The sequence below is a fragment of the Anas platyrhynchos genome, chromosome 1 (assembly GCF_047663525.1).
Source record: "Anas platyrhynchos isolate ZD024472 breed Pekin duck chromosome 1, IASCAAS_PekinDuck_T2T, whole genome shotgun sequence".
Lineage (NCBI taxonomy): Eukaryota > Metazoa > Chordata > Aves > Anseriformes > Anatidae > Anas > Anas platyrhynchos.
The window spans coordinates 153,651,820-153,668,627 of record NC_092587.1 but is presented as its reverse complement, the minus strand read 5'-3'; the positions used below and the strand labels follow the sequence as shown (position 1 = coordinate 153,668,627).

The 16,808-nt window shown below is 34.1% G+C and overlaps 1 protein-coding gene across 2 annotated transcripts in view; it reads right to left on the bottom strand.

The window, feature by feature from the left end:
* Positions 1-1,561: 1,561 nt before the first annotated feature.
* UGGT2 (UDP-glucose glycoprotein glucosyltransferase 2) overlaps positions 1,562-16,808 on the bottom strand; it is an 86,248-nt gene continuing 71,001 nt past the window's right edge. For both annotated transcript variants that reach the window (XM_038177664.2, XM_072032453.1), the window contains exons 30-39: positions 13,648-13,732; positions 11,959-12,041; positions 10,983-11,081; positions 9,028-9,112; positions 8,505-8,687; positions 7,102-7,262; positions 6,687-6,801; positions 4,284-4,400; positions 2,902-3,046; positions 1,562-2,404 (exon numbers count right to left, since the gene is read on the bottom strand). In XM_038177664.2, the coding sequence (XP_038033592.2) occupies positions 2,382-2,404; positions 2,902-3,046; positions 4,284-4,400; positions 6,687-6,801; positions 7,102-7,262; positions 8,505-8,687; positions 9,028-9,112; positions 10,983-11,081; positions 11,959-12,041; positions 13,648-13,732 (1,096 nt within the window). In that variant the 3' untranslated portion in view covers positions 1,562-2,381. The remainder of the gene's footprint in view (positions 2,405-2,901; positions 3,047-4,283; positions 4,401-6,686; positions 6,802-7,101; positions 7,263-8,504; positions 8,688-9,027; positions 9,113-10,982; positions 11,082-11,958; positions 12,042-13,647; positions 13,733-16,808) is intronic.

Genomic DNA, 16,808 nt, shown 5'->3' with positions numbered 1-16,808 from the left:
TGTTTTGTTTTGTTTTTTCTCCAGTGCCACCTTCAATATTTTGTACAACATTTACAATCCACTGTTTTAGTATTAAAAATGTAACAATATGGTAACGATTCAAAGTGCTGCTTTAAAGAGACTTTCAAAAAGTAGTTCATATAGTTGCTGGGCCTCTCTGTTTTATAAACAGCTTATTTCAGAAAACAGCTTTTTCTGAAAATATTATAACGTGCTGGGAAAAAAAAAATCTGTTAAACACTTTTTTACAAACAAAGACAACATCAAAGAAAATGGCAAGAGAACTTTTAAATCTTCAAAATATCTTCAGCAAATTACATTTCTGAGAAATTATATTCTAATCATTTAAGTAATCTTAAGAAAATAGTATTTAAAGAGCTATTTCTTTTATAAAAAAACATACAGAAGTAAACCAATTTTAAAAAGAACAGGACGATACAGGTGTAATGAGCAAGAAATCAGGGCATAAATTATCCAATGCACTGCATAACAGAAATTGCCCACGCAGATGATCATAATGAAAGAGAACCAAGGCTCCTTAAAGGTAAGGAACTCCAGCTTCCGAGCTGACGTTCACATCGGTGTGAAATGGTGATGCGGACTGAAGTATCAGGATGTCAGGATAAGCTAAAAAAGGGAAGCAGGTGACTAATTTTTTTCCCTTAATATATGGAGTATCCATTGTTTCCTCGTTACACACTGAGCTTATAGTAGCTCTGCATAATTAGGTCGTATAGCAGTCCACATATGCTCTAAAAATACCAATTTACTCAATTGTGTTCTACGATGTTCCAACACGTTCAACTTGCTGCCTGGTATTCTGAAGTATTATGGTGCTTGTTATGAGAACAAGTGTAACAAAACAAATATTGCAGTGAAATTGGATAACTAAAGAGAACTGAAATTAGTATTAATGGATTATTACTACTGGATTGTACAGGAAATATTTAATTGAATACTTCATACAAAGCAAATGCCCACAACAGACCTTTTAAGATCTGCATATGATATGTTAAAACTGTTATTTCAAAATGCACAAAGGTAATACAACGTAAGAAATAAAAGCCTGTAAAAAAATTGCATGTCTCATATCACTAAGACTTTAAAAATGTCAGCAAAGCATGATTATAAATACCTGCTCTTAGAGGAAGTGCTTTCAAATAAGCTACACCTGAGAACGATGACTGCATGCAAAATATGCTTCATTATTCTTTCCATTCATTCACTTATTTGCTGGTATGGAAATGTGCAACTGATGATTGATTTACCCACTTAGTGCAAAGTACATTATCTTTTATAATTACAAGCATTTAGATTGAAATACTTTATTAAGCTCTTCTTATAAGAATTTGTGGTCTCATCCAGTCTATTTTGAACATCAGCACAAGCTAAGCAACAGAGCACATACTGAAGGTACTAGGTTAAGAAACAAAATTTCTATTTTCAAATGTGCATTGCAAGAATTTTTCACTGCAGTTTCTGGAGATCAGAATATCAGTAGCCCATTAGAGCAACAGTTTTTGTGAGTACGTATTTATAAAATTACAGTAGACACCAACAGTCAAAATTAATCAAGTATTTTATTATTTTAATTTCTGAACAAAATAATGATAAAACTGAGTGGAAACATCTTTCAGATACTGACCTTCTGATTCAATGCAGGCTGGTTGGAAAAGTTATCTTAACCAAAAAACACAAAATGGAATCTTAAAGCATACTACTTAAGTGACCAAAAGGACCTTAAGAATCAAAAATGGTTTATTTCAAGTTAGTAGTAAAAGTGCAGCAATCCTGTATAAAAAATGAGTAATTACATTCCTTGCTTCAGTAAGCTTCGAAGTCGATTTAGATTCCTGCGGTCTAAATTGTTCAGGCTATTTTTTGTATCATGTCTTTGCTACAAAGATAATTTTTCTTGTGACCACAGCATTTCTTCAAGGACAAAACTATGGATATATAACCAAAATTCTTTATACTTAAATACATTTACTCAATGCATGTAATACGCACAAAACAGTTTTCATATACATATTTAATACTGCTCCCCCCAGCTGCTGACAAGGTAAATCTTTGAGGAGTTGAACACATCATAGTTTATAGTGTAAAATTCTCTGGGCAAACTGTCTTTTAGAGAAGGAAAAGAAAAACAAAGAAACAAGGAAAGAGACTCTACACTGGTTTAAATAAAAGCAAGTACCTGTTGATTTGTCTCTTCTGTTCTTTACATTTCATTTAACATTTTTAAATAACACCATAAGTTATAAAATATTTCACTTCACATTGAAGAATGTTAACAATAGTGCCAATGCAGCTTTCGAAACTTCCACTCAGTCTTTAGCAGAAGACTATTGCACTGTCACCATTGATTTTTACAGGTGATGCTAAAGTTCATCATGCTTCAAACCTGTAACCAAGGAAAAAAATCGTATCACCATTACATAGAAACTTAATCATTGGTTTTGTAAAACGTGGAGAAAGCTCTTTATTGTCTATTTACTGCTAAGAGAGTCAACTCAACAACATGCACTTCATTTTTAGAGCCTTGCTAAAAGTTGACCATAAGCCTTCACAAAGAATAAAAACTACTAAGCATCCTTTATACTAAAAAAGGGCATTTGTTCTCCGACTCAAGACTGGAGACTGATAGTGGCAGGGAAACTTGTAAACTACAGTCTGAAGATGGAGAAATGTACTGGACAAGGAGACAGTGATATGGAAATTCATGGAGAGGATGCGTAAAATCTGAAAGGAGGGGAGCATAGGTGGGGTGACTCTCACTCCAAGTGCAAAATTTCTTGAAGGGAAAACTACAACAACACAATATATGTGCCTTTTGATCCCACCCTTCATTTCAAATAGATTATTTTAAAGAATTACCAGATGAATATGCATGTAAGTTACCTTTTTGAACGAACGATGTTTGCTTTTTCTTCTCTTTTTCAATTTGCTCTATTAACTTCCGTATTTCAGTGTCATATTCAACCCATTCAGGAACAATCCGGGCAGCAGCCTTTAGTTTTGGTTCTTTGGTTTGGGGATTGTTACACTGAAAGTTTGAAACATATTAGATGTAAAGAAAGCCAATGTGAAAACAGCACCTCTCCAAGGAATTCTAAGTGATCAGCTCCTCAGCGTCACTGACAATATACAGCAGAACGCACATTATTGCTATGTATTCATACGTTGATTAGTACAATAATCTGAATGTTTCATAAGTGAAAAATTTTCACTTCAAAGTGAAAAATAAGTTTAACTTCAGACAAAAACTACTTTGCAGCAAATAATGAAACTTGACATTAATATAGTAAAGCATAATAAAAAGTTATTTATGCAAAAAATAATCCTACTACTTTGCAGAGAACTGCTATTTACCATATTTTCTTATCACGATTCAGTTTAAATATCTGGTTAAGATTCTGATATTTTATATAAAGCAGCCCACAGAAATATCTGAAGGCTCAAACATATTTCTTTGCGCTCACTTATCTCGTACCTAACAATAATCTTGTTAGCATTTAGGAGTCCTTTGAAAGACAAAATATGCAAGGTCAGTTACTTGGATAATCATAAAAAAAATCACAGAAAACAAATTGTAAATTACTCCCCTTTAACTAGTTTAAAACATTTTATTGTAAATAATTCATTTTTTTCTGTGTGTTCCTGACCATATGGATAGTAGAGACTTAGCTACCAGAAGACTACTAATATCTAGACAAAGATACATGGGGTATACAAGGTATACATTAGCACATTGAAATTAAAACTGTTATCTATTAAGTTTGTGATGCTTCCTCTAGTGTTATCTAGAAAATAAAACATTTACTTTCACAAAATAATAAAACTATAAACCATAATAAAAAGTGACGTGATACAGAGGATTCAAAGATAGTCTAGTAACTTATATTTCAATCTCTTACTTTTTAGTGTAGTTTAGTACACAAAAAAAAAAAAAAACCACAACTTATTTTAACTGAAAAGACACAAAAATACATGTACAGGAGTGAAAACAACTGATCCTATCCAGTTATGATGGCAGCACTTAATTTTCAGTACAGTTTTCAGCTTCAACATTAGCACATTTGGTACAGAGCATACAGGATAGCTCTTGGAGGAACGGAGGAAAGTTGTATGTATTCAGGCATTTGTCAAGAGGAAACTCATGTTCCAATACCTTCCAGCAAGGCTGGCTCCGTGATATCACATACGCATATATCAAAAGGCACAAAAATTGTAATATATTTTTTTTAAATCTATAAAACTAATTTAACTCAAAACCAACTTACCAAGTCTATTGTTTTAGCCTTTTTCTTGGATTCATCATCACACCAGGTTTCACACCAAAGCCATTCTTGAGGGAGAGACTTAATAGCTACTTGATGAATCATATTATTGGGAAGATCCTATAAAAGTTTGTAGAATCATAAATTAGAACTGAGTTTTGAGGTAACTACAGTTACTCAGAAGAGATTCCACAGAATATCTTTTGTCTGATACCACTTCTGCAAGTTGTTCTTAGGTCTCCTTCTATGTGCTCATCTGACTCTTTTTCAAGTAGATTCAAAATTTCATTTTGAAATTTTCATTCAAAATGTCCACCTCTTACTTCTCAAGTATTTTTGTTGTGTACTTACAAAGACTTATCTGTCTTTCCTTAGTTTGACATAACTTATACTGCTGTCTGACACTTACAGTTCAGATAGCACATGCCATATGCTAAGTACTCCTAGGAGAATTACACTATGTGCATTTATTAAAGCGTCTTAACCATATTTCCATTCCTCTGATTTGCAAAAAATGCTCAAAAGCACATAACCCAGGATTATGACACTACTGTAAAGTTAGCCTTCTTTTAGGAAGACAGATTCCAGAAACTTAAGTATGAAAAGGAAAAGCGATTAAACTTTCTTACTTAACTTAAAATTGTATTTTTTTTCACATTTATTGTATATTCAAATACTCTCATCAAAATGAAAGCACTGAACCAATATTTTGCTGAATGTAGCCAATAGCATTTACAAAAGAGAAGAATCCCAGGCAGTCTTATAGTACGGGTGCTCTGACCATGGTTAAAAATAATAAGTGTAATTGGTAGATCCATTCATAAGCTCCTTCACATGCACAACCCCTACATAACAGTTAAAAAATAAACGTCAGTACTCAAGTAAGTATTAGTCATGTCTTATTTGCCAATACACATTGCTAAATGTGACAGAATAAAATAGTACATACAGCTGTGTTACAAAAAGCATGTAATTTAATTCAAATATAGTCATTAGCATGGAAAAACTACACTAGCTAACTACTAAAATAGAAGTATGCTGTGTCAAGACATTTTAACATTAATTTAAATGTTTCCTTTTTTGAAAAACTTCAATTCTACGAATGTTAGGAAGATCAAATAAATGTTTTATCGTTATCTCAATTTCAAGAGAAAAGAGGTTGTTTTTCTGTTGTGCCTCTCTGACTCTTAAAATGAAATCACGATTCCTAATTTAATACAGTAACTCTTAAAGTTGTGAATTTACAAAATTGTTAAATGGAGTAGAAAGGAGAGAGACTACAATGTACTTACACGCTTGTGATTTGCACACTCACTTATCTCACCTAGCTTTAAAAATTGGTGGAGTTACATAAATGAAGACCCCGGTCAACCCAGGGTGACTCAGCAACCACAAGACTGCATTAGCACTTAGATTAAGTAAACTAAATTAACATTAATTGGAAAATAAAAATTAAAAAACCTGCTAGGTAAGACTGTAATTACCATTATCAGAACAGAAGATTATAATTAAGAAAACACACAAGTGTACATAGAACAAGTACAGATATAAAGGCAAGCAGTGCAATACACTTGTTCCCTCTGCTATTTTTTTCCTTCCTTTCTTCATATCAAACCATTTTTTAAAGTAATGATCACTTTGTTACGTTTTCTGAACTGTGCTCATATGGACACCAAAAAAATGTTCTGCAACAGCAAAAAAGGCAAATAGTTTCAGAATTATTGTCGTGGTTTAACCCGGCCGGCAGCTAAACACCACGCAGCCGTTCGCTCACCCTCCCCCCTCCCTCTCTGGGACGGGGGAGAGAAATGGAAAGTGAAGCCCGTGAGTTGAGATAAAGACAGTTTAATAAGACAGGAAAATAATAATAACAAAATAATAATAACAATAATAACAATAATAATAATATGGTGATAATAGGGAAATAATAATAATATGTACAAACAAGTGATGCACAATGCAATTGCTCACCACTCGCTGACCGATGCCCAGCCTAACCCCGAGCAGTCCGGCCCCCTCCCCCCGGCTAGCCACCCCTATATATTGTTTAGCATGACGTCAGATGGTATGGAATACCCCTTTGGCTAGTTTGGGTCACCTGTCCGGGGTCTGTCCCCTCCCAGCTCTTACTGCACCCCCAGCCTGCCCGTTGGCAGGACAGAGCAAAAGGCTGAGATGTCCTTGGCTTAGTATAAGCACTGCTCTGCAACAATTAAAGCATCGGGGTGTTATCAGCACTCTTCTCATCCTAAGTCAAAACACAGCATTCCACCAGCTACTAGGAAGAAAATTAATTCTGTGCTAACTGAAACCAGGACATCTATATAACATGCATTGAGATAAAAAGTTATTCCATGCATACTGAGAAAGATAAAGAAAAACTTAATTGCTTAAACCTAAATATACCTGATCTAGATTTGACAGACTGTTTGGATCTTGGCTAAGAGCTTGGTACTGGCCCCGAAGCCTATCTCCTGCTGCAATCTTTCTGAACTTCTTAAGATCCACAACATATAAGGCACTACAAAGAAAAAAAAATATGAATCAAGACTTGCAGTTTCATGGTGTTTTTGATAACATTAATTTAAAAAGTAACAAGAAAGCAAAAACTATTCAGATGCTAAGATGATATTATTTTAATAGCTGAAGTTACAATAAAAAAAAAAGGTGAAATCAATGTATCATCTGAATTTAGAAAAATTCATCTCTTGCTGAGAATGACTGTAAGGCAACTGCTTGTGAACACTTCATTGTTCACTACCAAGACCTAGATATGAATCATTTCTGCAAACTGCATTAAAATATGTAGAATTTCTCCTACCTAATATGGTATTTCCTTTTCCCAAGATGCGATGCCCAGTACCCTGATTTCCAGAAACGGTACCCATCCATTTCCTTACGGCTGTCACAGAACGGCGTGTATCCATAAGGAGCTCCCTTTAGATCTAGATCTCTGAGTTCTTTCAGGTCACTTCTCACAATCTAAATAAGAATAAAAGCATTTTATTACTTAAGAGTGTTTTTAACGTGTGCATATGAGGGTAGTTATGTCAGCAAACTGACCAAAGTTTATTTTTTTAATAAAACTGTGACACTAGAACAATACAGTGTAAATAAAGTATTCCATTGGAATTATATTCACCTAATTCTAGTTCAAGAAAAAATCTATGTGTATTCTGTGGACAACTATGGTACACATTGAAAAAGTAAATTAAATAAAACAAATTAATTTTAATTTATGGGCCTCTGTTCTGATTGCCCCCTATTAAACTCCCTTAATACAGTAGAATAACTTTGAAAATCTATTGAGAATCTCCCTTCTAAAAAATTATTCTTATCTGTTATATTAGCTTGGACACTCAAAAATTAAGGCATCATTTGAAAATCTTTGTACCTCACAGCAATGTACTTTTAAAAATAGGTTACAAGTCCATTTTACAAATGTTCTTTCTTTACTAATTGACCACTCTTTCATCAAACCCCACCAACCTAATTTATCAGTGGTAAAAAATTTCTTCTACTTTAGAGTGCAGAGAAATCCTTACAGTAGTTAGGACAGAAAACCAATAAAAATACATTATACAGATGAAATGGCAGAAAGCTGCAGTCTGCATTGCTACATCTGAATTTAATTTATCCCAAGCTTTGGAAAAGCATCAAAATAGACAATATTTTTTCTGAGATTTTTAATAACCATGTGACAGACTCTTCAATATCCTATCTGATATTGAAGCATGCTACCTTTCATTAAATTATACAATACTCATTTCTGAGTGAAAGACTGAATGCAAATTCAGTAACAAAAGAGACAGAATTCATCTCAAAAATTAGTCTGTTGGTCAAATAGTCTGAAGTAATCACCTCAGACCCCTTCCACAGCCAGTGGAGAAGACAATCAGCCCAGGAATTGAATCATTCCAATAAGCCCTTAATGAAATGCACCTTTAAGATCACACCTATCTCTCCAGGTGCCTTTGTTTCTCCATGGACATTAGAGGGAATTTTCAGCAACTCACTCTGATGAGACTCTTAGTTTCTACACAACTAAAGACAAGTGACGTTGTTTTGTTTCATGTTCTGCAACACTACTGGTTCTGTTTGTACAGCAACAGCAACAGTCCTATGAGACCAACATTTGGACGGAATGGCCACAGGGAATCAAACTGGATCAATTTAAACCAAAACAAATTCCTCATACATTTATACAGTTTTATTTTTTCTTACCTGGTCAGCATCAACAAATATTACTTTATCTACAGCCAAAGGGAAAAGAACATCCAGAAAAAGGATTTTGTAGCCCCAGATAATTCGTTGCTTTTCTGTCTGCTGATAAAGCCAGCGAGGCCATTTATACTGTACTAATTCGTACTTGAATCCGTACTTTTTCGCCATGTGAGGAATAACATCCTAGAAGAAGATCCAAAAACTTTAAGTTTATGTGACACACAAAGACTTGACACAGTTGTAGCTCTGTTGACCTTACTGATCACATAAATTATTATTTTTAAATGTTTCTTTAATTCTAGAAGTATCCTCAGCTCTACAAATATAAAAAGCGTTTATTCCAGGCTCATAGATATCAGAAGATAATGAACTGTAATCTATCACTGGGTTTGGGGTTCCAGAAAAGAAGAAACTTACACTTGACGTCACTTCCAACCACAAATTTAAATTTTAATTATATATTTTCTCAATTGTAACAATTTTTGTAAGTATTTAAAATTTTAAAGAAAGATGTTTCTCCTACCTTAAATGTTGGGGAGAGATAGTTTTTCAGAAACCAAAATTTAACTGGTGTTTTTGTATGACGTAGAACAGAAAGCATCATAATTCTGTGGAAATAAAAGCCTATAATGAGCAAACCGATATACACAGGTCATTATATTTCAACTGCACCTGAACGGTGCTGAAACTTTCTAATTGTAACTTTTCTTAACCCAGCTTAAGTGGAAATTTATATCTATTATCTATAACATATCTATAAAAAAGCTTTAAAAAGCACACGTTCGAGACCACTTTGAGATAGATGTATTTGATCTATCCTGAACAAGCAGTATTAGAAAAAAGTTTCAAAAGTGGATCTGTTAACAAGTTTTACCGTGAAAGAGGAGCCTGACAATAAATTAGAATAACGATTAATCCCTAATGTTAACTAGGCTACTGAGATTATTTATTTTAGAATATATTGAGTTTAATTGGTTGCTGAAAAGAAAACCAGTGAGAAAGAGAAAGCATGGTTCAAGCTAAGATCCTGTTCAGAAAACCCTTGATAACTCTAAAAAGAAGAAAAAAAAAGTTCAGGTATGTGAAAAAAGTGAAATCCTTATTTTGGGTTCCATTCTTTGTAATTCACATTTGTTTGGTGAAACCAGACAGATAAGCAATAACTTGTGAAGCGTGTGAAGATGTCAAGTCTACTTTAAAAATCATGGAGTAATAAACCTTACAGTACATTAAAGAAGCATGCAAAATATTTAAAAATTAATTTTCTCTCCTTTACAGTAAACAAGTCTTTCCTTTTATGAAGGCTCTTGAAGTCTGAAGGAAAGAAATGCAGACATTTAAATTCTGTCTGACTACTAAGAAATAATAGTTAATACATACAAAATACTACTTTCCAAAAAGATATGCATGACAGAATTGTGCAATTGCCATTCAGGAAATGAAAATCACTAGATCTGACATCTGTAAACAAGCATGACTCATGGAAATAAGAAAAGTAACAGAGAAATAGTGGTAAACAGATTAAGCCAAACTAAGAATTCATTCAAAGCAATCATTGCTTATTGAATAATCCATGTCCACTGAGATATTAAATAGAAGTCACATATGCACACAGAAGGATCCATAGTTTGGACTTAACGTGGATAGATACAACTTCTAATAAGTCACTGCTGCTATGTCTTCAAAAAGAGAGTCTGAACTTCATCCTTTTTGTTCGCACCTAGCACATGCACTCATGAAAGGCACGGAGAACATTTTTCTTTCTTCAAAGAACAGCGATATTTTTAAACATCTATACTTTGTTCTCAGAGATGAAGTTGGTCCTTCTTTATGCCTTATGTCTTGATACTAGCTGGGATGCAGTTAATTTTCTTCACAGTAGCTGGTAGAGTGCTGTGTTTTGAATTTTTGATGAAAAGAGTGGTGATAGCACACTGATGTTTTAGCTGTTGCAGAGCAGTGCTTGCACAGAGCCACTTTATAGCCTCTAATGCTGCCCTGTCAGTGAGGAGGCTGGGGGTGCACCAGGAGCTGGGAGGGGACACAGCCAGGACAGCTGGCCCAAGCTGGCCGAAGATATATCCCATACCATGTGGTGTCACACTCATCAATAAATCTGGGACAAAGGAGTAAGGGGGGGGGACATTTGGAGTTAAGGTGTTCACCTTCCAAAGTAACTGTTGTTATTCATGACGAGCATTGCTTTCCTGGAAGTAGCTGAACACCTGCCTGCTGTTTGGAAGTAATGAATGGATTCCTTGTTTCGCTTTGCTTGGATGTGCAGTTTTTGCTCTACCTATTAAACTGTCTTTATTTCAACCCAGCAGTTCTCACACTTTTACCTTTATGACTCTCTCCCCCATCTCACTGGTGAGGGTGTGAGTGAGTGGCTGTGTGGTGCTGAGCTGCCTGCTAGGCTAAAACATACCACCTTGTCAGCTTCTTTATGCTGCTTAAATTTTTTGAACCTTTACTTACCTTAAAAAACGTTCATATAAATGGCCTGAAGCGACTGAAAATATATTAAGAATATCACTTTTCTTTTCCTTCTCTTCTGGTGGAATTTCTTCTGAAAAACTAAGAAAATAATTGAATTATTATATAAGCATAAAGAAAATACTACTACATTACCATTGAGATTGTAAATAATCACAAGTCAGAAAACACACAAAAGACATACTCATCCTACAGTAGCTGAATACCCTTATGTTTTTATTTCTTCTGCACATCCCTATGATACCAAAATCTTTTGGGAAGAACACCTCATACTCACTCAGGACAAATGATGGAACAACTGTAGTCTCAATTTTTTTCAGTCAAACACAAAGGTCCTAGTCCCAAACAGTGTTTGTGACTTTTTTCCATACTAAAGAGGAAGGATATATGAGAAGTTTCTAGGTTGGAAGAAGCCGGCAGACAAACTGCAAGACTTGAGCTCATGCTCCTGAGCTACAACTTTGAATCAATGGGAAGATCAACTAAGAACTTTATTGGGTGAGGGGTTGCAGAAAAGTTTATTACAACTATTTACAAAAGTCAAACCTAAAGAGGTATTTCATTGACACATTTAAACAGACTTCATGGGCTTTCATAAATTTTGTCTAGCAGCAGAGAAATAGAATCATAGCCTGCTTTTTGATGTTCAGGTTGATACTGATGAGTAACACATTACACATATTGAGATTGATTCCCTGCCACAGCAAAACAATAATAACATTGACGGAGAAAATGAGCAGGAACTAGAAATGGAAAGAAAGGATTAAAAAGGAAATAAAGAGATGTACAAGACATCATAACTTGTCTCTTTCCCCCTTTTAATTTATATTATAAATCCCTTGGGGAGACATCAGGTCTTTTCACATGTTTGTATCACTATCAACTAAGGAACGCTTACAGTATGAGGAATAATAAACACATCCTGGCAGAGTTAAAATATAAACAATTTATTTATTACCTTGTAACTGATTCCAAATTTCCTTTTTCTGTTATTCCATCAGTAAGGAGATCTTCATTCACTTTATCAGGCTTTTTCTGTACCTAGTCACGTAAGATAAATGAATTTATGTTATTTGGGAAGTTAGTTGATAATAATTTCTACTTCAATTATGCTATCAAACAATGGTGGACTTACTGGTGAGCCTGACTAACATCTTACCAATTCCTACTTCAGCAAAATAGTTACTGAACTGTGTTAAACTGGACTGTAAAAAATGTCATTTCATACTTTCAAACTATGTACAGAACATATTGTAACAAGAAGCAAAGTATCACAGCTCATTTTCCTCCCGGACAGAAGATAAAGGTGTGATTTTGTGATACAGACATTAGTGGACAGAAGAGTAGCAGGGTGGTGCACCGTGTATTGAAGGGAAACCTGATTCTCATAATCCCTTCACGAGGGGAAGGTGACAAATCCGTGTCTGAAACACTCTCCTGTAAAACTTAAGCCATTTCTGTTGTCTTATTCAGATACTAAATAAGGTGCCAAACTCATTTTGTTTGCTGACCTTGGTTAAAAAATATTGATTTCCTTGATTAATATATATATATATATATATATATATATTTAATTTATATATATATACATATATATATATATAATATTCCTTGATTAAAAATATATATTTCTGAAATCCAAACACCTTCCAAAACTAGGTGTTTGAATATATTATTACAACCATAGCAGTTTCTCATGTTTACACTGTCAAATTAACACTTGCAGACTTCTCTTCACACTAAGTGTCCTTTTAACTAATGGTGCTGAAGCCATATCCTAGATATCACTGAAGTGGTTCTAAAATGCACCACTTTTCATATAAAATATTTTTCCTATTTAAAGCAGGCTGGCACCCTTTACCCCTTCTCTGTAGTTTAAAGGCAGTCTCCTCACCCTCCAGAATGTTACTTGTTTTCTTAAGGTTCTGGAAACTTTCAATTAGAGAACTGGGGAAGAAACTCAGGAAATAAATAATTTTTTAATACTTCTTTCTATTTATGTTAATATAGTTCTCTCTGCTTCTCTGATATTAAGATAGGACATACCAAGTACACATAAACAAAATACTATTTACATAATGTAACTTCTGTTTCTTTATTTTTGATATATATTTAAAGTAATTTCATTTACACAGATTTGACAACTTAGGGCAGAATTCATCATGCCTAATTTTAGCTTCCATTTTGGAATCTGGACTTCAAAGGGACTTTACGTCCATCCCCAGTCCCAGGGCAGAACCGGATGCCTCAAGAGGTGATCATCCCTTGTTTTAAATCGTCTTAAGCTGCGATGAGAAGTCAGTCCTCTGGACTGTCTTTCTCATTCTATTAAGCAGAGAAGGAGTTTACAGCACCTAATTCAGACTACAGACCAGTCTTAGACACCTTAAAGTAGATGAATTAAATCCTATATATGTTATGTAGACAGATGTACTGTTTTAATAGCTATTTAACAATCTCCCACATAACTAGTACAACCTGACTCTATCAAATTAACCAGATTAATTTACGTACCCTTCTCTTATTTAAATTTACAAAGTCTAAATTATATGTTCCAGCATATTTGTGCCATTTAAATATAGCCTAAGACATGTGAGCTTTAGTCATATATAAAGAAATAGTGCAGACAAAATATCTCTTTACATACTTGAACTTTGATAATTTTGCTTCTGAAGTTGTTTAATACCACAATAACATCAGCCAGGTCAGCTACAGAATCTGTTCCTTCATGGCTGTGAGGGGAAAAAAAATGTGCAAATGTACTAACTCATTAAAACATGCATTATCACTTGTGTTTAATTAGAGGATAAGGTTTAGGATTGCTTGTATTTATAGAAACAAAATTTCTTCACTTGCACCTAATTACATCCTAACTTCAGACACTTCCTGAGCTTTATTCATACCTAGTCATTGCCCTCAGTTTTAATCCTCACTTTTTAATTTGAATTTTTACAGGAAATTTTATTAACCAATGAAAAAACGCAGCAATCTAGAGCTGAATATATTATTATGCATTATACAGATACATATTGTATTAAAATATTAAACTACATTTCATTTCTCAAATATGGAAAAAATCTTGAAAATTGCTTTGTGATGGCACTAAATGTACTTTTAAAATAAATCTACTTTAAAAGGTCTGGTGAAAGCTTCATCACAGTGCTGAACGAGTAAGGCTGGTAAAAACGGTTGGTTTTGGTAACAGACAGGGCTTTAAGCAATGCACCACATGAACATTTTGCCCCCAAACATCAATTTAAAGCTATTCAGGCATCTCTAAACTGCACTCATCCGCTCAGTAAGAAGTATGAGAAGTGTTGCTGTCTCTCTGTGTTGCAGTGTAATAGCATAATTCTCAAATTTTATACCTCTTATGTCTCCATATATTTTTCCTTCAATCCTTTCTTTCTTTTAATGCCATTATATGGTTTCCCCTTGCTACAGCTACACATACAAAACCTTGGTTTAAGAAAGTGATCTGCTACCCCCTCCTTTTTTTTTTCTTCAATCTGTTTCATTTTACTTACCTAAAAGTGATAGGATTTTATATATTTATCTGTATTTTTTATTTATACGCTTCCCTAAAACCTATGATCACTAAGTTTCATAGATTTTTTTGCAAAAAAACAATGTTCAGAATTATCTTGACCTTTCCACCAATTCAGTTTTACTTTCACACTTTTAAAATACTGCATATATGAACAGTCAGTCAAGAACTGTCTTCTTATCACAGCACTCAATATAAAAGGGCATTGATCTCCACCGTAAGTACTGCAATTAAAAAGCTCTAAAATAGTAAAACAAGAGCCAAACTCTTTCTGTTGACAGCAGAAATGGCAGCAGCTAGCACAGTCATGATTTTAACTGGTCTTACTTTTGCCCTTAGCTTTGCCACAATCAAAACTTTCTCTTTTATTCACTCCTTTACCTCAAAATTTCCATGTTATGAGTTCTGTTGCTATCTCTGCAGCTCCACTGATGAAGACAGTTTTCCAAAGTATTTAAAATACTCTCAAACTGTTTGGTTTGGCCATGAATTTAACATCACTTTTGTCTCCTCAAATCTCTTCTCTGGATCCCCCACTGTCAACTCCACCTTTCTGAGCTCACAACTGTTTTACTCCGCACTGGGCTCATTGTGATGAGTTTCTGTCCCAGTATGAACAATGTATTGGAAATAATGACAGTTACCATTAATTACACTTAATGCTCGTCTTGCTATAATTTATCTGTTTCTCCATTCGTATTTTTTATATTTTCTAGTGTAACACTGTTTTCTTTTCTCGACTGAGTACTTCTCTTCATTTTGACTCCTAGTCACTCATTTACATTATCAATGTTCACTTCTTTTGAGGAAGTTTCTATCTGACAGAAAACTGAGAGTCCATCACACTCTCCTCTAATTTTAACTGAGTGTTCTGAATCTTATGGAGGATCTTTCCTCTTGTATCTGTGCATGATACTCAGCATGTTGCCATTTTACCAATGTAACCGATGTACATTTCAAATCAGTGATCATAAGAAAAACGCACTGAATGTGACCCCTGGTTTGGAAGAACTGGGACGATGATGTATGAACTCCTTTAACAAATACAGTAAGGACTTTGTGCTTTGTCCAAAAGTTAATGAACACGGTTGGCACTGTTAGGGTAATTTATAAACTCACTGAAGGCAGGCACAACTTTGTTTGTAAATCTTACCAAAATGCCTTGCATACTGATGGCACTACTAAATATTTAACAATAACTAAATCACTTCTATGTAATTATTGAATAAAACTAAACATGTCCAGCAGACTATTTAGGTCACAGCCTTGATCTGTTTCGAAATACCTACACACTTTTAAACACAAATACATTATAACTTTCCCTATGGAGAAAAAAACACTTCAATGGAGACCCTTTCAAATCTCAGAACGAACAAACAACTCCTTGTCCAAATTGCAAAAGATACAAATCTCAGTTAAGTAGTCTGCATACCATCAAAATATAATAAATTATACCCAGTTGCCTTTTTAAAAATGAAATTTTCAGCAGGAGGCTCTATCTATCTATCTTTATAATGAACTATTATCTTGCAATACCTACCTGTTTCCCTATCGACATCACAGAATCCAAGCTCTAATAACAAGTAGAGTTCAGACTGTGGCTGATATATTGATTTTAATTTTCCTAACATTCACGGTAATTTATTGATAACACCGATTTACAAGTATGGCTGCTTCTACATAATGATCCTTGTCATATTTGACAGAAAAAAAAAAAAAAAAAAGCAAGCTAATTTCAAAAGCTGTGTGTTTACACAGAGGAAAATAAGTTACTTGCGTGTATATTAGATGTTACTATGAGAGAAGCAAAATACGCACTGAGTTAAGCATGCTGTGACTTCAAAATCTTGTATTTCCTCTAAAACTCCCATTATAATGTACAGGCTTCAATAGAACAGGTCAAATACAGTTTAACAGGAGTGGCTCTGATTAATGTACAAGAATAAAGAATATCCTGCAATAACTCTTGGCAAAATTCCATGTTATTAAATAGTTTCATGAGTACTGACAGCAGTTTGATACTATTAATACTGATATCATTAAAAGCAGATCAGAGATGCCGGTACAACCCCCCAAACATACTTTAGCTGTTATATTCTAAGTCTATGGCTTGTACTAATTACATTAAATAAATGTTATTTTTTAGATTCGTCATAAAGTATTAATTATACATAACTTAGCCAGGCTCAGTAAAGCTCATTTTTATTACTTCTTACAGAAAATCTTTAACAATATCTTAAAAAACTGCAGATGTTTTAAGT